Here is a 25,612-nt window from a genome sequence, read left to right as displayed (position 1 = left end):
TTGTTAAATTACAACTCTCATCAGCCTTTTTGACTAGGGCTGATGGAATCCAACAGCTTCTGGATAGTCACCTCTGTCCGATAGGCAGGCCCTCTCAGAGGTCCAAAGAGGCCTGGGCTATTTCATGCTTTTGAGGACACATTCACCATGGACTAATATTGTGCTACTAAACTATATTTTGATGAATATTTATGAAAATCTAAAACTCATTAATATGATAAAATCTGTATCAGTTAACCAAAAATGCCAAATTACATACCTTGTTTGCTTGAATTTGCAGCTCTAAGCTGACAGTGTATTGCATTTTTGTCCTATGTACATAAAAACAAATTGTGAAACCTATCAAGTGTCAAAAAATTAACAAGGGTCTAAATTTGAGGCCCCCTTTGAGCTTTGGGTCCAGTCCAAATGGCCCCCTTATCCCTCCTCTGACATGTCCTTACAGGAGTAAAAAAAACCTGTATCCTCCATCATTCATGCCATACCTGTAACTTAGAGCAATATGTGTAAACTATTGCTGCTGTCCAGGAATGTTCTGGTCTAGAATGAAGCAACCACACTGGCTTCCAGATGTTGTTGGACAACAACTCCCATCACTGCATACCATTGGCTAACCTTGATCTATTCCACAAATAGCTTCAAATAGTTTCCAGGCATCATTCATATGGCTGGTGTTGAACTTCAAAGCCCTACACCACCTGGAGGAAAGTATTCTTAGTAGTGATGGTGCTTCTCTTCTCTCTGACCTGTATTGTGTTCCACAGACACTAAGCTTCAGACCTAACTTCTGAATGAAGCCCTTTTCATTCCTGAACTACCAAGGAGGACTGCCCTTAGAAATGGAGATATCAAAGATTTAATACTGTCTTGGTTGAGTAACAGCATCCACCCTCAAACAAACAGTAGTAGCAAAGGCAAGATCCTGCTCTCTTTATCCTATTTTATGGATTGGGACCGGCAGGGCATCTGTGAAGGAAATGTAAGCAGACTGGGTGTTTTGCATGAGCTACCGGTATTTTTGGATAGAAATCCATACCATTCTACCTGCCCCACGTCCCAGGTTACTAACTCTGGACTACATTGCAGGGTTATCATATGGAAAGTTACTTGTAAGTAAGGGCATAATCACACGAAGGCAGCCATCCTAGCGAAGTTTCTGGCAAAACCTGCATATGACCTGCTTGGGTATTAACAAATCGCTGGTGGAAGCTGATATAGAAACTTCTAAAGGGGCTCAAGATCACACGGAAACCTGTAGCTATCGGGACCTTGGTTCTCTGTAGGGTGTCCATCTGTTTGTGTGTATGCAGGCTATAATTTGGGTCCACCCCGTCTGGGACTGAGACGCAAGAGGGTGAAACGAGCAGGATCTGCTGGAGGCAATAGGGAGCGACCCTGCAAGCCCTGGTGCTGCCACCGCACCGTCACAACCTACACTGCGGGGCCGTCGGGAGCCCCTCATTCCCTTTGATCTCCCCAAGCCGCCCTATTCACTCAGCCGCCATGACACGCTCCGAAGGCTCCCACTCCTGCAAGGGTAACTCGGAAATCCCGTCTGTGTGTGTGTGTGGGGGGGGGAAAGCCAGACGCGAAACCCGGGCTGTCCGCTCTACTTTTTCCCCCTCGCTATATCTCTGTGTTGCCATCTGGCCCCCTCGCCACGTCCAGGTTCCGAGAGCGCGAAGTGCTTCCGGTTCGCGCGGCGCGCGAGCTCCGGTCGCCGGGTTCTGCTTCCGGCGCGGCTGGTTCCTGGGACGCTCTCTTGGGGGTGAGGCGGGGCGGCTGCTCCTCTTTCTTCCTTGGGTCCGGCCGGCGCTTGGCGGAGCTGCGGGAGCCCCTATGGGCGTAGCCCGCAAGTCTTCCAGAGCGGGGCGCCTTTTCCCCCTGCCCCGCCCCTCTCGGGCACCCCAAAGGCCGTGGGTGGCACTCGGGGGGTAAACATGGCCAGCAAGGAGCGCCCTACAACCGCCCCCCAGCACCTCCAAGGGTCTGCTAGTGGAAGCGCGAGGCTCGGACCCTGCCGAGGGGGGGGCGGCGGTGGTGGTAGAGGGGACCTAATGCAACGCTCCAGACCTCCCTCCCTCCCGTGCACACCTGCTGGGAGCATTTAGGACGCAGCCCTCGGTGCAGCAGGAGCCTGTCTGCGTCCCTTAACTTATATGAATTGCGCAGCGCCTGCCGTTTTACGCAGAAAGGGGCGATGAGCTTCCTCGAAGGGAAACCCGCCGCCTGGCCCGGCTCCTTTCTCCAGTCCACGTGCACGTGGGGAAAAGCAAGTAACACCTAGTCATGCCTCTGGAGGATCTAGGCCAGTGTCGCCCACGGCCGGCTTGCAGCAGTGCGGCGGAGTTTCAGGCAAGAGGCTTTCCCAGCCCTGCCTCGAGAGGCCAGGGATTGAAGCGTTCAAGGCACTGTGTTTCTGTTTCTGAGCTGCGGCTCCCTACTGAAGTGGAAGGCTGCAGTTGGCAGAGTTTTGGTCTTCGCACCTCTTAAATATGCAGGAGATCCCCCCACCCCCATTAAGAGTTTGGTAATTCTAGTGTTCTGAAACAAGGCAGCACACACGGTTTTTGAAGCTTGCAGATTATCCAGTCAGGTGGCTGGTGTGGACATGAGCAGGTATCCCTTGGGAACTGGTGTCTAGTAATGTAATATATTACTGACTTACACAGCTTTTTCCTTTGCTGAAGCGTCTTGACATATCTTCCAATTTATACAATCTCTTCCAAATTTATACAAAATGTCACAGATGTGGACCACTAATTTGTTCAGAATGTCGCAGCAGTATTTGTCTGGTTTTCCAAGTAGAAGTGAAAAGAAGTTAAAATGTTAGAATGCTCTTGACAATCATTTCTTCCTTCCCTGTAGGTATATTTTGAACATATGTTACAAATATGGCTGTCTCTCTTATTATAAAATGGGGTGGGCAGGAATTTTTGATAACCACCTTGTCAGAAGAAGACACAGTGCTGGATCTCAAGCAGTCCCTCAAAGGACTTACTGGAGTGCTCCCAGAGCGTCAAAAGCTTCTTGGACTTAAAGTAAAAGGTAATATTTATTTCATGCTCCACCTTTCTTTCACTGTTTAGTAGGGTTGCAGAAACAGACCTGGTTGTCAAATTGGCCAGCTGCTAAGGCATATCTGCATATCTGTTGCCTTTTGTCCCAGATCCACACTTTCTTCTTGCCTGGTCCATGTGTTAAAATTGTCATGGTGGAGAGAAGACTGACTCCTACACTTGGGGTGGGTCAACTTAAGGCTTCCATCGTCCTTAATTTCCTTCTCTCTCTCTTTTTCTAGAATGACCCACTCCTGTGCTAACACACACTTACAAAGCAAGAATTGAGAATCAGAATATGCAAAACTAATCTGTGTTAAATGATCTGATGTGTGCAGGTGGCAAGGTTTTCCCCAGTCCAGAATTTCTTGCAAGAATTTCTTGCGGGCATCAGGTTGGCCACTGTGAGACTAGGATTCAGCACACTCTTCTAATGTTTTTTATGAATATCAGCAAGTATTAGGTGACCTGCAAAAAATAGGCTAGGGGTTCACTTTTTGTTGTCGACACTGCACTTCCAGGAGGGAGGTGGGAAGCAGAAAGAAAGAACAAACTCTGGATTGTAACCAACAAAGTCGTCCTGCTAGCAGAAAGACTTCTGTTTGCTCAGTGGGACTTCCTCTCCTTCTCTCTACATGTGCCCATGCTAAATCTGTTCCAGTGGGTTGCAGGAACCCCTAGAAGGGGAGGGGACGGAGAATAAGTTACATCAGGAAGCAGGAGAGAAAATCTTACTCTAGGTTGCCAATATCATAATATTATACACATCTACTCAGAAGTAACACTCATTGATCTCAGTGGAATTAACTCGCAGGAGAGTGTGCATAGGATCGTAGCCTAAGATCATAAGTTAGTATTTTAAAATACAAATCAGGTGAAAGGAGAAAGAAACAGCTGCAGAGGAAATCATTTTGCTGAGGAAGCTGTAATCTGTTTATATTGCAGGCAAGCCAGCAGACAATGATGTTAAGCTTGGATCACTAAAATTGAAACCAAATACTAAAATCATGATGATGGGGACTCGTGAGGAAAGCTTGGTAAAATACATTTTTCTATTTAAAACACACAAAAACTAATAATTACAGAAAACATGATTATAATAAATACATGTAATTGCCTAGAAATAATGTAGGGTTCATGTGTATGTCTGAGAACAAGCAGTGTAATTAATTTTCTGATTAAATGTTAACTGACAAAAAGTTGTTCAAGCCAGAATTTGGCCTGTATGTGGTGTGAACTGAAGGTGTTCCAGGAGGGGTACTCAAATCGTGATTGCAGGTTTCCCACAGCATCTGGTTGGCTGCCAAGAGCAGGATGTTGGACTATATGGGCCATTGGTCTGATCCAGCAGGCTCTTCTTACCTTCTTAAATTCCTTTAACCAATTGATTTTCTACCCTCTTGCCACCAAAATAACTGCATTCTTCCAAAGCCGCCAATAATGTATAGGTTCACATTTTCTTAATTTGTTTCATCACTGATTCCTCATGTTTATATTTTCCATTTTTGTGGGCTGTCAACTTGATCAGCCACTTTATTCTCTTTCTGTATCCTCTTTAAAAAGTATCCAAATGCTGCTTTAAGCAGTGTGTGATGTTTAATTCTGAATGTTGCTCTTTGTTTAGACAATGCCTTGGCAAAAAGCAAAAGTACTTTTGAAGGGCAGGGGATGGAAGCAGAAGTATATCTCATTTTGTTTTTCTGTACAAGAACTTTCAAATACAGCCGTACCTTGGATCCTGAACTCCCTGGAACTCAAATGTTTTGACACCTGAATGCCGCAAACCTGGAAGTGATTGTTCTGGTTTGCGAACATTCTTTTGGAACCCGAACATCCGACGGGGCTTCCGCAGCTTCTGACTGGCTGCAGGATCTTCCTGCGGCCATTCAGTAGCCGCAATTTGGTTTTTGAACGTTTTGAAAGTCGAACGGACTTCCAGAATGGATTCCGTTCGACTTCCAAGGTACGATTGTAATAAAATAAGTTTTCGGTGTTTTACTTTTGTTGTAGGAAGATGTCCTTGGGCCACCGCCTGATAATGAAGATGTAGTCAATGATTTTGACATTGAAGAGGAAGTGGTTGAAGTCGAGAATAGGTGAGTTTGTTGCTGAATAGAGAAATAATTGGCTGGCTTATCAATATGCAACAGCTGCATGTCATTTATATTGTTTGTTTTTAGGGAAGAGAATCTGCTGAAAATCTCCCGCAGAGTTAAGGAGTATAAAGTGGAAATATTGAACCCTCCGCGAGAAGGGAAGAAATTGTTGGTCCTGGATGTTGATTATACCCTGTTTGGTAAGTAATATACTTCATTTTCAAGACATTATTCCCTGGGCCTGGTACCTGCTGATTTCATGGTTCTTGGCAGCAGACCAGAGAGTTGCTCTCTGGGTATAGGTAGGTTCATTTGGGTTCCAGTGCAGTCCTGGGTGCTATGCTCCCTTGAATGGAGTGTAGGTGTATGCCAGAGCACAGGTAAGGAGAAAAGATGCTGGCATTCAAATAAGGTTTTAAATGACTAATATGAACTGGCTGACTTTCTTCTAGACCATAGATCATGTGCAGAGACTGGGCTTGAGCTGATGAGGCCGTATCTGCATGAATTCCTGACATCTGCATACGAAGACTATGATATTGTAATTTGGTGTAAGTTATTTACTTCACAAATTGAAAGTGTTTTCATTATGCCTAGAGATGCATTGCCACTTGTGACGTAGGGATCTCTGCTGGAGATGTTGTGGACTTGATCTGCATTTTTTATGCAATGCTTGATGCTGTATTACATCTCTCAAGCCAGCAATCATGAGAGGTAGTTTAATGGAGGCTTTAGCCCTTGTGGGACAGTCCACACAGAACCCCTGTGTGAATGAAAATCAATACTTGATTTAAAATACCCTCCTGAACAACTTGATAAAATACTCTCTGGGGCAAGTACTCTGATTCAGAAAATGGGTTATGAATCCCTGTTGGTCGTAAACATGGGCTAGGATCCAAAGACCTACTTAGGTAATCCAAAGCCTTGGGGATGCCTAGTAGAGTGATTGTGAAACTTTGCCTTGCTGTAAATGAAGTTTGTCATGCTGCATTGGGACTGTGTGTGCTACTGTAGGAGAAGTTCAAATCAAAGTCTCCCTTGAGTGTTCAGAACTTGTTGCATGGTCCCTAGGATCTAGGACATGAGAAGGAAAACACACTTAATGCCAGCTGTTGAAGCACTTTATTTGACACTTACCATTTGTTTGTGTTCTTGTTGTACAGAAGTAGATCTAATGCTCCCCTCTTCTCCTTGTGTCAAATTGAGTGGTTGAACAAAGTAATGCTGTATTGCACTCCCATTGTATTTTAAAAGCTTTTTCTTGTTTATATATTAAACATGGTGTGCTTTTTGTTCCAGCATCTTTACAGTAGCTCACACTAAAAACAAGCCACAAGGTATCCAGATACCTAAGATAAGCAGAGCTCAGATAAATAGGAATACACACTATTACAGTGACTTGGTGGTAGCATTGGGATTAGAGAGTGACTCCCTGGGCAGATTCATGCAATTGTTGGATGAGCTGCTTGCCACAAATATGTGAATGCAGGTGAAACTGAAAAACAGTTTAGATGAGAGGGACTTGCTGCATTGAAAACTAATTTGGAGCCTGCATTCATGATTAATTAGCTAATACCCAGAATAGGATAACATGGTATTAAAAGATGCCTTGAAAAGACTTCACTTGAAAATACTTTGTTTATTCCCTTTCAGCTGCTACCAATATGAAGTGGATTGAAGCTAAAATGAAAGTAAGCCCGATGTGTAAGCTTGTGTGTGTTTTGATTTTCTTGTGTTTTAGAATGTTCTTTGTGTGATCTGCTTCACAAAATGATTCATAGTATTTTAGTCATAGCATAGAACTCTGTTACAAGTGCTAAAATTGGCATGATTAATACTGTGGCTTTGGCCCTAAGTTCCCATGAATGCCTCCCTCCTCTTGTGGAATGCTCCTACTGGTGACATGCAGAAGGAGAGGCAAATTATCGGAGATTGGTAAACTACAGCAGGCGATGAGCCAGTGTGCAAAATGTCCTTAGGTATTGTTTTTCATTGCAGGAGCTGGGAGTGAGCACCAATGCAAACTACAAGATAACCTTCATGCTGGATAGTGCGGCCATGATAACTGTGCACACACCAAGACGAGGATTAATTGATGTAAGTGTCCTCTCACCAACCTCTTTTTTCAAGGCAGGAGCACCCACCCATCAGCACCCTGTTCTAAAGATCAGTGTATGCAATTCAGATTTCAGTACAGTCGTACCTTGGAAGTCGAACGTTCAGAAACCAAAGCGCGGCTTCTGATTAGCTGCAGGAAGCTCCTGCAGCCAGTAGGAAGCTGCAGAAGCCCCATCGGACATTCAGCTTCCAAAAATAGTTTGCAAACCAGAACAGTCACTTCCGGGTTTGCGGCATTTGGGAGCCAAAACGTTTGAGAACTAAGCTGTTCGAAAACCAAGGTACGACTGTATGTTAAAATATGGAATAGGTTCATCACACTAAGAGCAACAGTTCTAAGAAACCTGACTGGCTTTTTGCCACCTGTTGAAGATTCCTCTTTCCACAAACCCCCCAGATATTTTTATCCCAATTGATATCTGCACTCAATTTGAAATAGATTTTATATATGCAATTGTTATATGGGTTTATTGAATTGTGAAATTGCTTTGAGTCACTCCATAGGAAGTGGTTCATACACAAAATTAAGAAGTAAGCATGCCAAGCCATACATATGAAAGAAATAGAGCTTGGCATGCTTGCTGTGCTGGCTGGAGAAACAAGGACTTTCTGCACCAGAATGGGTTGTATCCAGTGAAGTTCTCCTCTTTACTCAAGAGCTTCCCCCAATGCTACAGGACTTTCTCCCTTCTTCCTGGGTGCTCCCACACCTGCTCCCAAATCTGTTCTGTGGTTTTCCCCATCCTTCAGGAGCACATTTCTGCAAATAATATTTATACAGTAAAAGCAGAATACTAATGGTAAATTCTGTTGTTGAAATGCTGTTTCACTTGAGGTTTTCTTACAACTTTACATCTACAGGTGAAACCCTTGGGTGTCATATGGGGCAAATTTTCAGAGTTTTACAGCAAGAAAAATACTATTATGTTTGATGACATTGGACGAAATTTTCTTATGAACCCACAAAATGGACTAAAGGTAATGTTTAGCATTTGTTTATAAATGCCAGTTTACCTAGTATGGGGTGTTAGGGGAGGGGTAATACGTCTGGTAGGGGAGAAGTTGTGCTCTTTCTGGGGTTGTTTATCCACCTTCGCTCCTCACCCCGCACTCAGCTCTCACCTGTGGCTCCTTGAAGCTGTCGGCATGTGACAGTGCCCACATCCCAGCTAATGTCTTGACTGGCTGGCTAAACCAGGTGAGGTAGCCAATGGGTCTCAAATCCCCAGAGAGTTAGGGACTTCCTTCATATGAAGACAGGCTGTGGCCGATTGAGCAGATGAGACTGATAGTGGGTCCATTCTCTCTCGAGATAGATGGATGCCAACAGCCTAGAGGAAGAAAACTCAAGTGGGTTGAAATTTGGGAAACGGTGCCAATGGAATGGGTCTTTGATCCTGTTTGCACTACTGCTGGTTGGGTGGCAACATGCCAGTATCTGTATTCCTCACTGTGCCATCTTGATCGCAGCACTTCCCACGTTGTTGTATGAAAAGAATTACTCTTCAAATGAATATTTTCTGTTGGTTGTGCTGACCATCCCTTTCTTCGTGGCTCCATGCACACATTTCAGCTTTTGGATTTCAGCCATTATTTGGAATTGCTTTGACCTCGGAAGTTGTGCCACTCACCCTTTGGGATTATCATATATTTGTGATCTTAGATCATCCTACAAGGAGCTGAGAGCCAATGTTTCTGGCTTCACAATCAGCCTATGAGGCAGCGTAAACTGAGAGAGCCTGACTTTCCAAAGATACTAGATAAAGTTAAAAGCCAAGTTAGTGTTTGAATTTCTCTTATCCAGCCCTGCCACTCTGGCCACTGCACCGCATCGTTCCTATGATAAAGCACTCATAATAGCTGCAATGGTCTTTGGAAGCTTCCCCACCCCACCCCACCCCCCGCCATGCCCCAGTGCATGTGAAGACAAGATGTTTTGTAGTGATCTGGCAGTTGCTTATCAAAGTTATGATGTGGGGGTATTTAAGAGAGCTAGAAGTAAGTTGTCTGCAAAAACGTAGGCAATTTGTGCTTTAGTACTTAGACTAAAGGTATAATGTAAAATAATGGAAATTTGAAGACATAGTGTTTAGCATTCATACTTTAAGGTACGTAGGGTGTGTCCAAAGCATTTCACATTGTCTCAGTAGTTGATTCCTGTCAGGTAGTGCTGTCATCCCCATATTGCAGGCAGACATGTGCTTACATAACAACTTGTCGAAGGCCGTTCAGTCAGTTGATGACAGGAAAGAGTTAAATAAGGAGCTTCACATCTCAGTCTCTTACTGAGGAGCCCTGTGTATGCCTACTCAGACGTAGGTCCCCATTTAGACCAATAGAACTTGCTCCATAGCATCTTAACTGCTATTCTGCAGTGGCCTTCCTATTTATACCATTGTGTTTCCAGTGGTAACTATTTTCCCTTTTTATGACATCAGTGGGCATATACAAGGTGGCAGCAGAATATTGTTGCTTTTGCTGTAATGCACCAGTGGCAGAGGCCTATGTAGGGACCTGTCAGAAGTATTACAGACCTCGAGAGAAATGTGGCCTGAATGAACTGAAGGGACAGGGTGTACCCATTCTGAAATGGTTGTCAAGAAAGTTACATGTCAGTGTCTCTTCTTTTTCCCCCCCTGCCTCCCAAACATCTCGGTGTTTTTGGAAAATGTTTGTCCTGGAAAAGACATCTGGCTCTTGTGGTACAAGTGTTGCCCTTTGTAAAGTCTCTCTGCTTCTTGAGAAATGGTGACAGATGAGTGGAAATTGCTTTAAAAGTGCTGTTCAACTAGATGGAGGCTTGATGGAGTGCACCGCTGACAGAGCGGTATCATTGCCTCCCCCTGGGAAAAGAGAGCCGGTGTGCTGCAGCTCAGACTTTTATTGACAGCAAGACAAATTGGAGGTGACCGTTTATGAGAAATGCTGCTGTAAAAGGAATCGAGATCAGATGTTCTACCAGAGGCAACAGAATTTAATCAGCCATTCCACATGGGATTAACTTATTGTCCGCAGGCCTTTGATAAATGTGACAAGTGGTGCTTGGAATGAGCTTTAGAAGCCTCTCAGAAGGACGTGGTCCCCACTGTAGGCTACGGTGACAAAGATAACAGCAATTGTCTTTCCAGCTTAGTTTTTGTTTTACCTAGCAATTAAGTATGCACAGAGTGCTCTTTATTTCCTTTTGGACAGAGTTCTGGGATAAACTGAAGCCTGAAACAATGTGCTGTCTGGCAGAGCGCATGCTTTGCTTATGGAATGACCCAATTCAGTCCCTGCCATCTCCAGTCAAAAGGGTCTTGGGTGGTAGTGCTGTGGAAGAGTGCTGCCCTGGCTTTTGGCAGCCATTGCCACTCAAGAGTAGATAATAGAGGTTATGCTGCAGTTTTGGCCTCTCTTACCTTGGAGCAAGCACCATTGAATTCAGTAAGACTTCTGAGTATACATGGTTAGGATTTTTGCTGTTAGCTCAGCATATTGTATTAATTTACATGGCCCTTAACAACTTTGGTTCAGGATACCTTAAGGACTGACTGTTTCCTTATATCTCTGCCTGATCCCTGAGATTTTCATGGGAGTCTCTGTTGGTGATCCCCATGATGCAGATGCATGCCTCATATCGACCAGGAGCTATGCACCCAGTAGTGTAGTTCCAACTGTGGAACTCCCTCCCAGATGAGATAATAGCAGTCCTCCTCTCCCTATTGAATTTCAGACACTTGATGACCTTTCTATCCCAGCATGCTTTTGATTGCCATGTGAGTCCTATTTTACTTTTTTTTTAGCTGCTGTTGTTATTTTAAGCTTATTATTATATAACAGGTGCATTTTTTTATTGATTTGCAAACTGCTTAGAAGCCTTCATCTGTGGTGAAAATAAGAAGTTATGAGCGTATCACACTTTCTGATACCCTTATAATTTCTAAGATTTCAGGTTGGGGTCTTAGCATGTAACTAAGCTGAAGTATGTAGAACTGAGACAATCACATATTCCTCCCCTGTCCTCTTCTTCTGTTTCCCTTGTGTCACATTTTCAGTTGTAAGCTCCTCAGGGCAGAGGGCCAGGTTCTTGTACTCTGTAAATAGATAACTAGATAGATAGTAATCTTAATGGAGGATGCCTGGGATTAGATCTTAGATCTTCTGCACCCAAAGTGTGTGATCTATTACTGGGTAAAAGGCATACCTGTTGCCTTTGTAGGTTTAAAGTTTGCTGTGTAAATTTCACTAACTGTCGTATTAGTGATTAGTCACAGTCAAGCTTCCAATCAGGGTACTTGACAGGGTACTCACCATTTTCTATTGGGAAACAGCAGTTGACAGTGCTGAGTGGGTTTTTTAGTGGATGATGAATGCATGGTGCGTATTTTCTTTCTGCAATGGGAGACTGTAGTTCTTAAGACTGGAAGAAACAACGTTCTTTGTGTATAGGCCCCAGAAGAGAGGGCTGCATCTGGGAGACTGCCTTCCTTCCTGGCAAGCGAGATCAAGAGAAGCCAGCCCTGCTTCGTAGAAACACAGCACAGTGCTTATGATGATGGCAGGGAGAGGAGTAGAATGTCGTGTAGAGGTTGATGCTGGAGGACTGGAGGTGCTGGCAGCAGTGGATTAGGAGGTGGGAGGGAAAGAAGCAAGATCTGCAGGTGTGACGTGAGACCACTTCTCACCACCCTCTGACTTTTTAAATGTGTGGACATACTGATGCATCTGCCCATGGCTACACTGCAGTAGAAAAATTACATGTTTTACTTTTAGAGTGGCTTTGCATTTAGGTGACACTCTATGAATAATTGTACGTGAATAGTCATCTTCATGTTTCCCCATATAATAACCTCCTTGTATAATATATAGAAGCCGTAATGTAAATTCTCAAAATACAGCTTGCCTGTGTTGTGAGTTCATGTTCACATGGAGGCCTGATTGGCTCTTTGAAGTAAAAAGAGCTTTTGCTAGTTTGTTTTTAGCAGTAAGTATCCTGCAACAAGGAGAATGTTGCCCTTGAGTTCAGCAGCTGCTATGCTGCGATGGATGTTGCTAGAAGCAACTCAGTAGTTCATAAAAACATTATTTGCAAATACTCTGAAAGGTTGATTGTTTGAGCTACTGCGTGGATATGAATAGGACATGGGGGAAGGACAAAGTCCATTTGCAAATAATACTTTGGGCTTTTAGAGTACATTGCAGGTCTCTGCAAGAAGGGAGGGATGGAGCCTGCCTGGCAAGTAGAATGGAACCAGCAAACTGAACCAAAGGGTCAGGTTCTTAGACAGGTTCTTGCAATATTATCTGCTTCGCATGTGAAGTTTGGGTATGTTCTCTATTTTTCTCTTTAAGATACGTATCATTTACACCTGGTTTCTTTCTCAACAGATAAAACCCTTCATGAAAGCACATTTAAACAGAGATAAGGATAAAGAGCTTCTAAAACTTACTCAGTATCTCAAGGAAATAGCAAAATTAGACGACTTTTTGGAGTTGAACCACAAACACTGGGAAAGGTAAGGATGAAATGCTGTTCTTGTTCAGCATTGTGCTTCAACAATATCAAATTTCGCTTCCTGCTGGCACAATCTGAACTGATAGCAGCTCCATTAGCAGAGGTGCCTGAATTAGTGTTGGTTCAATTTGTTAGCAATTTTGTGTACGACTTTTTCATATGTTTAGGAAAGTGACAAAGACAATACCATAGCAGGGTGGGATCACCATAAAAACACAGTAGCCAGTATGTCTGCAACCAGGGTTTCCCTAGTTACATATAAAACAAATAGTCCCAATGACCTTGGTGGAATCTACTTGCTGACTCAGGCTAGAGAAGTCTGTGCGTCTCAAAATTCTGCTAACTGCATGCATTGTACGTGGCTTGGCAGTCTTGGCTCTGTACTTGAGAGTTAACTGCAGTTGACTCCAATGAAAATGCATACCAAGCATTTTCACTTGGAGAAGGAGCTAACATTAAGGCATTTTCCTTGAGAACTGGACCATAGCTCCTCCTTCAGTCAGAATGCTTCTAAACTTTGGACCACCAAAGTTTCTGTTCCTTTACCCATTTTGGTGTGAAGGATTTGACCTTAGGGATCTCGGTTAGATCTCTGTATTCTTATGTATAGGTAAAAGGTTCAGGTAAAGGACCGCTGGACGGTTAAGGTAAATGGTGTTTCCATGCGCTCTGGCTTCTGTCACTGTATTCTGTTGCGCCAGAAGTGGTTTAGATAGGTGGGCCACATTATTATGTATACAGGAGGGTTGAATTGTGAACCAGCTCTACTTTTTAAAGTCTCTTTGTAGGTGGAGAGTGCAACATTTTTACTTTAGAGCAGGTGTGCCTGACATAAAGTAATGCAGCCTTCTCCATCCCTGCAGGTGATGTTAAGGCTCCAACTCCCATCAAACCCAGCCAGCATGGCCAATAGGCAGGAGTGATGGGAGCTGTAGTATAAAATACCAGGTTGGAGAAGGCTTTGTGAATAGATGAACCATTCAGGACTATGAAACCAGCACTAGGCTGTAGTTTGGAAGGCATCTGTGCTATCGGCAAGGGGTTGATCTTTTGAGTCCTGCAAACTGACTGGTGTTCAGTCCAGATCTATGTGCTGTGTTCGCTATTGAGATCACCTCCTGATAAATTTTATATTTACTTCGACATTTATTTGTTGGAAGCTCAGAAATTAGAGGCAAGAAGTTGCTCTTGGTCAGTAGACATTAAAAGTGCATCTGGGGTAATCGGCTGTAGATGTGTGACTCACACCTGCTCTGCAAAGCAATATTATCTGGTCTTGATGGTTCTAGCACATTTTAATCAGGCTGTGGTTAGAAAATGCCTAGCACTTCACTCAAAGTTGTGAGTGTGAACATCCACATTCATCTTACAACGTACTTTCTTATGCCACAGTTGCTAAAGTAACTGATAACTCCTGATAACACATGCTCAAGGCATAAATCTGAGCAATTTGGACATGATTTAGACACTTTAATAATTTGCCCTCTTTTTGAGTGCGTACTGCTTTTCCCCCACCAGCTGTAAATTTCAGAATGCTATTTAGACATCTCAGTCCAGATTTTTTGAGATAATTTTTTTAATGCCCAAAGGTTTGTTTTACTGGTTGGATCTTAACAACAAATGAAAGATTTGTGCTGATATTTTAGAATATTAATATGTGCTACTGCTGAAAAATGCTCTCTTAAAATTCTAGGGCATATGAGCAGTGCATATTGCCTAACTCTTTTTATAATTGATTTATTTACTCCTGCTACCCATCAAGACTACAACTATTTCAGTAGAGGAGGTGCTGAAAGATGAAGAAGTAAACTAGGATAGTACTATGAATGCCTTCAGAACATCAAGAATCTATTGTACCAGTAATTCCATATGTTTTAAATGCACACCATTGTATATGGCCCTGTGTATGTCGAATCCTATTATAAATGTTTTATTTTTGGCTTTTTCTTCAGGTACCTTTCAAAGAAACAAGGACAGTAGCTTTATTTTGTGACATTGAAACCAGGCGGAACATAGAGACCCTTTGACCTTTCCTCTTGTGTAAGCTAGAATAAAGTAGTGCTGGACACTGACTTAACCACCCGAACAACTGCTTATACCTGGTCTTCCCGTTGGTTTGCTCTAGGTCTCTCTGTCTCTCTTCTGAAGATCGCCACTAACAACCGAAAGGGAAAATCATTTGCGTTTCCCTTCCTCCCTTGCATTTATCTCTGGGGTTACTATTTAAAAAGCAATGTCATTTGTACTGCTACTGTAGTATCCCCAAAACTTTAAAGACCACATTGTTTGGAAATGGGGTGGAAACCCCCCACGTTCAGACCAAAAAAAGAGGAAAATCCCCCAACCCAGATATTTACTATGGAGCCAGTTTGTTTTTTCTGCATTCTCAGTTCTAGAAACCATTTCCCCTTCCCTGTTTATGGTATTTAAGTCTATGAACTATAAGATGTCAAATTATGTATTAGTATGTCAAGTGTTCCTTTTGTACAAAACAGTTTTAAGGATGGAAAGCACCACTAGAGGGCGAAGATACCTTCATATGTGGATTGTGATAATAAAACTGTTATGACTGGAGAGAAGAGGAGGGATTTGAAAACAAAACCTTTTAATGCTTGGTTGAAAAGCATTCCTTTTTTGTTTTGTTTTTTTGTTTAACAACAACAAAATCTAACCAGAGTAAAGGTTTAAACCTGAAAAGAGCTAAGAGCCTAATTCCTTAAAGCATGAACATTAGCTGTTCTGTTCTTGTTAAATCTTGTCAGGATACAAGCTCTTTTACTGGCAATATTCAGCCACAGCTGTTCTAAAGTGTCACTTGTGCTGCTTCAACCTGCACTGTGGAAGTGTGATGCGCCTGCTGTCTTGCATTGCCGACAGTCCCTTGTCATGCCATTCTTGTATTTGAAAGCAGATTGCTCCTTTCAAATAAAGATAGCATATATTGTTCTTAAGGAACTATAGCAGGTCTGCTAATAATAATGATGATGATAATAATAATAAATGCCTTTTCTTAAAACCCGTGTTCCATTGTTTTCTCAAGCTTCAGTACAAACAAGGCCATGAGTCTCATTCTCTACCGACTGAAATATCCATGCCCTGTACTTATGCCACTTTTGATTCCTGATTGGATGTATAACAAAGTATGCTGTGTGTATGAGGGTTTAAGAGGGTTTGGAATGGATTTTAGTCCTTATATCTGCTAATATAGCGTCTCTGGTGGAAAGTCCCACTTCAGTTGTAAAAATGTTCACCTTCTGTTCCGGGCTTCCTCAACCTCTGCCATCCAGATGTTTTGAGACTACAGTTCCCATCACCCCTGACCACTGGTCCTCCTAGCTAAGGATCATGGGAGTTGTAGGCCAAAAACATCTGGAGGCCGAGGTTGAGGAAGCCTGTTCCATTCTTTAGAGCTACTGAGAAGCTTAATAAGGAGTTGTCAAGGTGTGTTTTATAGGACTATTCAATAGGCATTTCAGGAATAACAGATAACTTCACAGAGTAATTACAGTTTCTGGCTCAACTCAATTTGCATCATTTAGTAAAAGGTGGAAGAGAATCCCTTCGTTGCAGTGAGGAAATTACTTGGAAGCAATGAATGAGTAACTTTGTTATGCACAATTCAGGTGCCCATTCTTAAACAGTGACCATACTGGGCAGCTTTATGACGGGGCACTTCAAATGTTTGAGAAATGAGCTTAGTTTTACTATCACCAAACATCCATTCTCATTCTGTTCCAGTGGCAAATCCAAATGCTTTCGAGGTTTTAGCAGTGCAGATGCTCCATACTGTGTATGTACAGAGACCTCCACGTGTGCATGAAGCATGGATGCCTTAACATAAATGCAAGTTCTCTAAGCATGTGGTGAGGCCTTACCTGGTCCCTCAGAACTACTAGACCTGACCAAAAGTCACAAACCTTTTTAAACTCGCCAGATTCTTGCCTACTTCAGCGTGGTTCTGCCAGAGGAACCAGAAGCACATTAATCAGAATCAGAAACTTGACATCAAATTCCCCATGGTGCAAAATTTGACTGTCACCAAATTTGCTCTTAACAAATTAGTTCCTTGTGAATGGTGGCAACAAGGGCTGTAGCTCTGTGGTAGACATAATAGTATCCCACTATAGTTTTGTGCGGAGTCTATGGCTTGCCTTCACAAGGTCCTAGGTACAATATTCATTTCCAGCTAAAACGAGCAGGAGGCAGGTGATGCGAAAGACCTTAGCCTGAGTCATGGAAGACAGCTGTCAGAGTAGACAACAATGAAGGTGGTTCCATAGAATGAATGGAGCACTGCCGCACCAAACTCAAGTCCCTTCCTCAGCCACCCACTAACTGCCTGCCTCCTTCCTTACACCCAGTGCAGAAGTTGCACTTGTCAGCCTCAGTACTGCTGCCTTTGTGGAACTTAGCAGGGAGAAGGAGGGGGACAAAATTGTTGCCTAGTCTTCTGATTAGTTCTGGATCCACAGAGCCTTTGGGTCTGGCTGCCTACTGTTTACCTCCATGCCTTCCACTCTACCAGTCACAATGGGTACCAGCCTCCATTCTAGCTTAGATGAACATAAAGGGCTGTGGGCCCACTGAAATTAATGGGTATGGCTAATTTAGGTCCATTGATTTTAAGTTTGTCTACTCCAAGTAAAACAGTTGGATACATCCCATAGTCTGACCTGATAAAAGGCAGTTTCCTGATTCTGGTGTCATCCTCCCTTTAGAGATCACCTTGTTATCTTTGAGCTCAGGGAGATTCTATTATATTCATGACAATTTATTTCAGAGATAAATGAACAGTGAAATGTGCACAAACTGAATTTTCCAACTGTGAGAAGCTAGAAAGATGAAAATTTGTGAATGGTTTTTGCTTTTGCTTTTTTTTTAAGGCACTAGAGGGCACAAGCGCAGCTGAAATATACACTGATTCCTAGAATATTCAGCATCCAAGTGGGCCTGTGTAGATAACTGTAGCAAAAAGCAATAATGTTCATTCTAGTCTTAGTAAAGCACAATGTTTAAGACCAAGATGCTGTTTTGCAATTTTTTATATATGAGGCTGACATGGTTTTCTATTTAAAAACTATTAAAACTAGTATAGCTTGTTCAAAATATTATCAAACCATCAAAAATAATTCAACAAAAAATTAGAATTAAATTGCTAGAAGGCTAAACCTCATGGAATAAGCATGTCTTAAAACATTTTCTAAAAGCAAATGAGACAGTTTAACAGTGCACCTCAATGAGAATGGAACTGGATATCTTTTAAAAAAGTGGGTTCTTAATGTACAACCCCACTGAACGTAATTTTAATCTAAACTAAAACTGGGAGATGGAGGGTACTCCTTTCCATAGTTTGAAACTTAAAAAACGAAAGCTAACTAAGCATACTCCAAAGGTGACAATGGCAAGCGATAGGTTGACTTTAGCCAAAGTTGGACTGCCAAGTTTAGACTGAGCCGCTTCCTGCCCCTAAAAGTGTTCCCAAGAAAATGTGCTTCTTCCCCTCTCTTGGATGCCATCCATTGATTTATATGGATGAAAGTAAAGTTGTGTACTTGGAACATTTTTAGGATGACACCTAAATATTGCATGGGCATCTGCATGAAAGGGGAGGGGAACAGGCTGGATTCTCACAGAAATTTGGGGGTCACTGTGCCTGTACTTTTGCCTCATATTTCAGTTTCTACAAATGTATGAAAAACATTTAAAAAAAGAAATCTGGGGATTATTACTTATCTGTGGGGTGTGGGGGACACCAGCCTTCCCACCTACCCCATGGACACTCATGCCCGCTTGAGAGGAGCAGGTTTTCCCCTCCTGTCAGTCAATAGTCTTGCTGTTAGGAGAATCTTTTCTTGGTTCTACAGAACTCCTCTGATGCTTTGAGAGAACTAGGCCTTAAGAGTTTCACCATGTCGCCACTGGAAGATGCTGGGTGGAGAGGAGGGTGACTAGTTATGGAAGCTACTGTGAACTTTTCATAACATACAGATACTGGAGATTCCCCACCCCCCACCCCGCTGGCCCAGCACCCATTTTCTTTGTTTGTCACCCCCTCCCCATAAATGTCCCTAACACATGCTTGATTAACTGGTTGGATTAAAAAAGAAAAAGCAGCCAGGATTAAAAATTTGCCTCAGTTTATGTCAGTTTATTTCTGAGAGGTAGAATACATTAGATAAGAAGAGATTGTTAGGTCCAGCCTGCCTGTCTTTGTGAATAGGCAGGAGACTAGTGGGATTTCTTGGAAACACCAAATTTATGGTTATGCGTGCTGCATGCCAGTTGTTCTCATCACCTGCCTTGGAAAAGAAAGGAAGAAAGAAGAAAAATTACTGTACATTGTAGTAATGGGTTCCTCCACACTTCCACTTGTCCCACTGCTTCCCCTGGGGAAACCCACTCCTTACTGCTGAATTGGAGCAAATGTCAGTTAGGTTTTCTGCAGATGGATGTTTGCTCCAATTGAGAGGTAGAGTGGCTTTCCCAGGGAAAGTGGTGGGCCGAATGGACCCATGCCTAGACCGCAGGACAAGCGAAGTGTGGATGAAAGTAATGAAGACAAGTAATGAAACTCTGATGTCCCTGGCCTACCAACAACCTTACTCCCCCACCCCCATACTTTTGACTCATTATGCAATATACCACATTTGTGAACATGTAGGGTGGTAGTCAACTATGAGGAGATGTACTGAAATTATGGGACCCAACTTAATCACGTTCATTAATTTCAGTGGGTGTGCTCTTGAGTAAAACTTGAATGCCACCCTTACATTTTAATTCAGTGGTGTGGAACCTGGGGCCTACCAGATGGTTGTGGGACTTCCATTCCTGACCGGGGTCAATGGAAGTTGGAGTTCTCCACCCCTAAGTTAATCTGAGCTGTGACTCAACAGGACTTAGACCTGTGATCTATTTTCAGTGAAAGACCTAACCTTGGAACATCATGAATTCAATAAACTTGTTGAAAGGGTTGGGTGTGTTTTAAGCCCTGGCCAGTGCCTCCCATGCAGCACAAACACATCTAGAATCCACCAAAAGTGCAAGGCTTCTGTGACGAAAGAGAAGTCTTTGGTGTTTGGATTTAGTAGTTTGTGTTGAGGGGAAACATTCAATAACACTGAAATGGGCAAGTTGAGGCTACACACCTAACCCTGCTGCTGCTAATTTGGTGGCAGTGCTGGCCGTCTCTCTGTGTCCCCCTCTGCTTCACTCCAAGCAATATTGACGTTCCTCAGAGAAAGGTGTTCTTGGTGATGTGGCTTAGGAGACTGCCTGCGCTGTGGCCACTTCCCCTCAGTGTCTAGAAATGATCCTGAAATTTAGTTAAAAGTTTACAGGAAAATCAATGGTGGCTTAGGCACTCTCCAGGGACCCTTTGCCCAGAATGCCTCATTCTGAGGAAATACCCTGTCCTTCAGAACATTCTTGAAATGACTGAATCCACAGTCTTTGTGAATGTGGTGGGTGGACAGCCATAATGGTTCTGTCTCTGTGAGGGTACCCTAAAGGAGTCTAACATCAACACCATGACCAGGTGATGACCTTGAGATGTTTGGATTTCCTACAAGAAATCCCCCTACATTGATGAATAAGAATTTGTATTATGGAAAAGGGGGATCATCAGATGACCCTAAAGTTGTAATACAGAAAACATACGAGCTTACCTATTTTTTACATTTCCCATGGTGCTTTATGCCAAGGTTAAAGTTTTTAGTTTTCCTGGGGGAAAAGAGACAGAGAGTACATAAAAAGAACATCTCCCCAAAATACAGGTTGTTAAAGGAGGCAGCATGGAGCTAAAAGTGGAATATTCACACGGCTAATAATAATACAATAGGACTCACGAACTGTTATATTATGTGGGCCACAGCTCAGGGAAAGAGCACATGCTTTTCATGAAGAAGGTCTCAGGTTGCATACAGAAAGTCTCAAGTCTCTGCAGAAACTTTTGTCTGAAACCTTAGAGACCTGCTACCAGTCAGTCTACACTAGGAGTGGGGAACCTGTGGCCCTCCAGATATTGGAGGACTACAACCATGGGATGGGAGAACAACAACATCTGGAGGGCCATAGGTTCCCTAGGCCTGGTATAGACAGTATTGAGCTAGATGGACCAATGATCTGACTTCCTATAAGGGAGCTTCTTACGTTCTTCATCATCTAGGTGACTTTTGACTTGATTGCATGCATTGAGACAGGCCATTGGACTGGTGTCAATTCTCTTCCCCACCCACTCTGCCAAATAACACTCACCAGATTTCTGAACACAACAAGCACCTGTTGTTGTACGTCTTATTATCTGTGCCACAGACAGGCCCAGAATCATGGAATCGGTAATGAAATTTGAGGCAGGTGGAAGACCTATGGAACCAATGTGGCACGAACCAGGAGCAGTCAACCTGAAAATATAGTAACTGAGTGTTCAACACACCCACTGAATGTCTGGCCTTGTGGTAACTGAATGCAGGATGGAATGGCGTAGCTAAGGATGCTTACTTATTTAAAGTCTTTATAACCTGCCCTCCATCAGAAGTTCATAGGGTGGGAAATGCAATTAAATGATGACTCAAAACTAAAACAGATCACACACAAAACCCATTATTAAAACATCAACAAATGCTTTCAGGGAACAAAAATCACATTTTCTTTTCTTTTTAAAAGCCTTTTATTTAATATTGAGGCAGCTTGGTATGGGAGAAGCTATTCTTTCAGATACCTGGGCCCCAAGTCATTTAGGGCTTTATATATCATCATAAGCACCTTGAATTGGGCCCAGAAGAAAATGGGCAATAGTGCAGTTCTTTCAAAATAAGTGTTATATGCGTGTGGCCAGCCATACCCATTAGTGTATTTTGCACCAGTTGAAACCCCTGGACCATTTTCAACAGCAGTCCCACATGAAATACATTACAATAGCCGAATACAGATATAATGGAGTACTATGGCTAGGTGTCAAGTGACAAAGTTGGTTCCAGGAGCAACTCCCCACTAAGCTACAGACCTCTACTCCTTCAAGGGTAATGCAGCCTGACCTGGAACAGGACATCTTAGCTGGACAGCTCAGATGGTTAGAACGTGGTGCTGACAACACCAAGGTTGCAGGTTCGATCAGCTACATATTCCTGCACTGCAGGGGGTTGGACGAGATGATCCTAGGGCCCCTTCCAACTCTATGATTCTATGACAGGCATAGGCAAACTTGGCCCTCCAGATGTTTTGGGACTACAGTTCCCATCATCTCTGACCACTGGTCCTGTTAGCTAGGGATCATGGGAGTTGTAGTCCCAAAACATCTGGAGGGCTGAGTTTGCCTATGCCTATTCTATGATATATCTCTCTAAAACCCAGACCCATAAACCCATTACCCACTGTACCTCTGTCTTGGCTGGATTCTCTTATTCTTATTTTTTTTTAATTAACTGACATGAAATCCAAAACATGAAATGGTAGAAGGCCGCTTACGTAGAGTATGAGAAAGTCTCTCTCTCTCTCTCTCTCTCTCTCTCTCTCTCTCTCTCTCTCTCTCTGTGTGTGTGTGTGTATTAATAGTCAAATATCAATCTGTCCTCAGTAAGTTGTTCCATAGCATCCCATCCATTTGAGTGGCTATCTTCAGAGAACATATATGTACAATAAAATGTTGCCACAGTGCATTAAGAGAGTCTGTGTCTGTCTGACCATCAACCTCAATGTATTGGCTCACATCCAGCCTACTGCATGCCAACAGTAGTACTGCCTCTCCTCCTTCAGGTGGAACAGAGGGAGAACACTGGATGCCATCCGCACACTGGAGACAGAACACCTTGCTCCAGATACCCTCATCACTGCTGCCAATGGCTTTGTATAAAGGTTAGCATAGGAGACAAACCTTGCAGAACGCCGCAGGTCAGCTTCCATAGGGCCAAGCAAAAGTTTCCCATTGCTACCCTCTGAAACCACATTTGGAGCTAGGAGTGGAACCAATATGAGGTGTACCTCCAACCAACGATGCTGCTCCAAGACAATACTATGATCAATGGTTTCGGAATTCACTGAGAGATCAAGAGGAATCAATAGAGTTGCACTCCCCATCGCTCTTTCTCAAGACAGATAATCCCTCAGGCTGACCAAGGCAATATCAGTGCCAAACCCAGCCCTAAATCCAGATTCAATCACTCTGAAGGAGTTCACCACCTCTAAGACCACCTTAGCTAGCCTATGATTCAGCCCGTCTAAACATCATAATGTGCAATTGAACAAAATGAAACATTTATGCATATATTTATAGATACATTGTGAACTTTTAATTTAAAAGGGCAGAATTTATTTTTACTTAAATAAATGCCTGCATGCATAAATTAAACATGGAAGCAAGTACCTTTATCTTGCATTGTTTCCGATCTCTTATGCCAATGCCAGACCCTCTTGCCCTACATGAAAGTAGATATTAAGGTTACTTTCAGTGATCAAGTCACTGTCAAATTAACAACAAAGGCCAGAACTTCCCCAAGGCATTTGGTACCTGAGACAAAGGACACCTCCCTACCATTCCACATGCAGTTCCATACTTATAAAAACAAGTAAAATAATCCCAAACAAAAGCAGCACAGTATAGGTTAAACAAAACCGGAAAAGGTGATTCCCATAAACATACCAACATTGTCAAAGATCAGAGTAAAGAGGTGCATCCTCACCAACGATGGTGCCAGACACATCCCTGTTGTTGGACTCCAACTCCCATCAGCCCCAGCTACCAAGGGATGATGGGAGTTGTAGTCCAGTTGGCTGCACCTGACCTAGATGTTGTCCCTAGATGTTGGGAAGGGAGACTTTCTTACCTCTCCATTGCTGCTAATTATAATGGTGGCATTCAATCTGCATACTACCACTTTCGGTGAACAAGTCAGATGGTGCCTTTGCTGTGATGACCACATCTAAATAAATAAAAGCAGCTGCTTTTCTGTGGTGATATGCATTTCCCCTTAATGCTGGTGGATTTACAGCAGGTGTCTTGATGACTTTCAGTAACATTTCTTCCTCTGGATAGGGAACATGCATGATATACCGTATTTTTCCGTGTATAAGACTAGGTTTTTTCCTTAAAAAATAATGTCAAAAATTTGGGGGCTATACACGGATAGTAAAATACACACTTTTTTCTTAAATTGGAGTCCCCAAAAATAGGGGGCGTCTTATACATGGGGCGTATTATAGACGGAAAAATACGGTACATTGCTCCTTGTATAACATCAACTCACATCCCTCAATGAGTCTATGCTGACTAATTACTTCTTGTGGGTGGTCATGTGAACCCATCCAGGAGAGATCCCATAGAAACAATTTAACAACATGCGCAGATGTTGTTCATTCCTGCTTTAGGAGCCATTTCTGTCCCAAGCTTTCCAAACTTCCAAGGGTTTACATTTCCCAGCTCCTAATCATTAGACTGCCATCTCAAACATCTCTTGCTGAGTCCACTCACGATGCTTCTGTGCACAAGTCGCATTTGTTGCGGTATAGCCAGCCATCTGTACCACAGATGGGACCAGTCTCTGCGCTGCAGGTGTAGGGATTGGCCACAGCTTCTCTCAGAATCTCAGCACAGTCCTGTGGGAGAAATGATGTCACAGAACAAGGATCCAAATCAGTGTTGGTAGTTGCTGGTTCTTCCTCGGCTGGTGCTTTACGCTCAAACTTTGCTTATTTTATGTAGGAAAAATCAGGTGTGCATTTCATGCCATGCTTCTATGCTCTCCCAACTTACACAGCACATGATTGATACAGCCTTCTCCTTGATCATTTCTAACTTCCCCCCCTAAAAATAATTTTACTTTCCTAAGAATATGCTCAGTAATGTGATGCTGTGCCTATTTGAACATCAAGGGACGTGAAATGGTCGATCTCTATCACACTGCTTTTCACTATATTATTTATTATTTATGTAAAAATACTCTTTATTTTATCATTTCCTCCTATTACATTTTTAAGACAAGCCCTTCTTACGTGAGATGCAATTTATTTGCTCAATCAAAAAGCAGAAGAAAGGGAGCCAGAAATCAGCTCAGAGAATGTGAGATGCCATAAAGATTAAAATTACTGAGGAAATCTGTCAGAGATGCCCCCCCTTTGAAAGATGACAGGCCCCCGTCTGTAGCCTTAGCGTGTGACACAGAATGCAGCAACAGACTTCCTGTCTCCAGAAACTGCAAGAAGGCAAGCACTTAATAAACCATTGGCGATACTGGGAAAGCTCACAAACTGGTAATTTTTAAATTTTCTGTTTCCTCCAGACAGACACTGGTGTCAACCAAGATAATTTATGAGACATTACAATTAGTAAAACACAGATTGTTTGCTCTAAATTCTGGAATTTACACCAAGCATCTTAAAAACTATCCCCTTTATAATATTTTAGTCTCATTAGTGTGTATGAAAAGAAGCAGGCCAATGCTGACATGAAAAAGAGAACGAGGAAAGGTCTTCTGACATGAAAATATGTAACTTTTCTACCATATGTGCCTACGCTGCAGATGGTCTTCATGGTTATGTGGGATGTCCATTCAGTCAATCATCTTTATAATCAGCATTATTATTACAAGCAGTGCCCAACAGACTGAGAGGCTGTGAGGTAAGGAACTTCTGTTGCTGAGTTTTCCTCCTTGGCTGCCATCCTAAAACCTGAGAGTAACTCAGTTTTCGGCACAGCTGATGAGTTTTAAGAGGAGGATTGAGCATTGAAACTCCTGATGCTAACCTTTGGTGTTGACAGAACCCCCAATTACACTCTCTCTCTCTCTCTCTCTCTCTCTCTCTCACACACACACACACACTTGCACCTTACCCTACTATGCCCAACATTACAC

General features: G+C 42.9%; 2 protein-coding genes across 3 annotated transcripts in view; one reads left to right on the top strand and one right to left on the bottom strand.

Annotated features, from left to right (window-relative positions):
- LOC310758022 (ovomucoid-like) overlaps positions 1 to 25,612 on the bottom strand; it is a 317,611-nt gene that overhangs the window by 260,286 nt on the left and 31,713 nt on the right. The gene's annotated exons all lie outside the window — the stretch shown is intronic.
- UBLCP1 (ubiquitin like domain containing CTD phosphatase 1) lies at positions 1,690 to 15,786 on the top strand. The gene is made up of 11 exons (XM_083603916.1): positions 1,690 to 1,768; positions 2,869 to 3,048; positions 4,005 to 4,096; positions 5,070 to 5,155; positions 5,240 to 5,355; positions 5,608 to 5,706; positions 6,809 to 6,846; positions 7,154 to 7,252; positions 8,135 to 8,251; positions 12,644 to 12,771; positions 14,723 to 15,786. Exons 2-11 carry the CDS (start codon positions 2,895 to 2,897, stop codon positions 14,748 to 14,750), a joined length of 957 nt encoding a protein of 318 aa, XP_083460042.1. The 5' UTR covers positions 1,690 to 1,768; positions 2,869 to 2,894; the 3' UTR covers positions 14,751 to 15,786.

Source organism: Podarcis filfolensis, assembly GCF_964270895.1.
Source record: "Podarcis filfolensis genome assembly, chromosome: 2".
Lineage (NCBI taxonomy): Eukaryota > Metazoa > Chordata > Lepidosauria > Squamata > Lacertidae > Podarcis > Podarcis filfolensis.
Note: the sequence above shows the minus strand (reverse complement) of the source record. Positions and strands in the feature narration are given on the sequence as shown.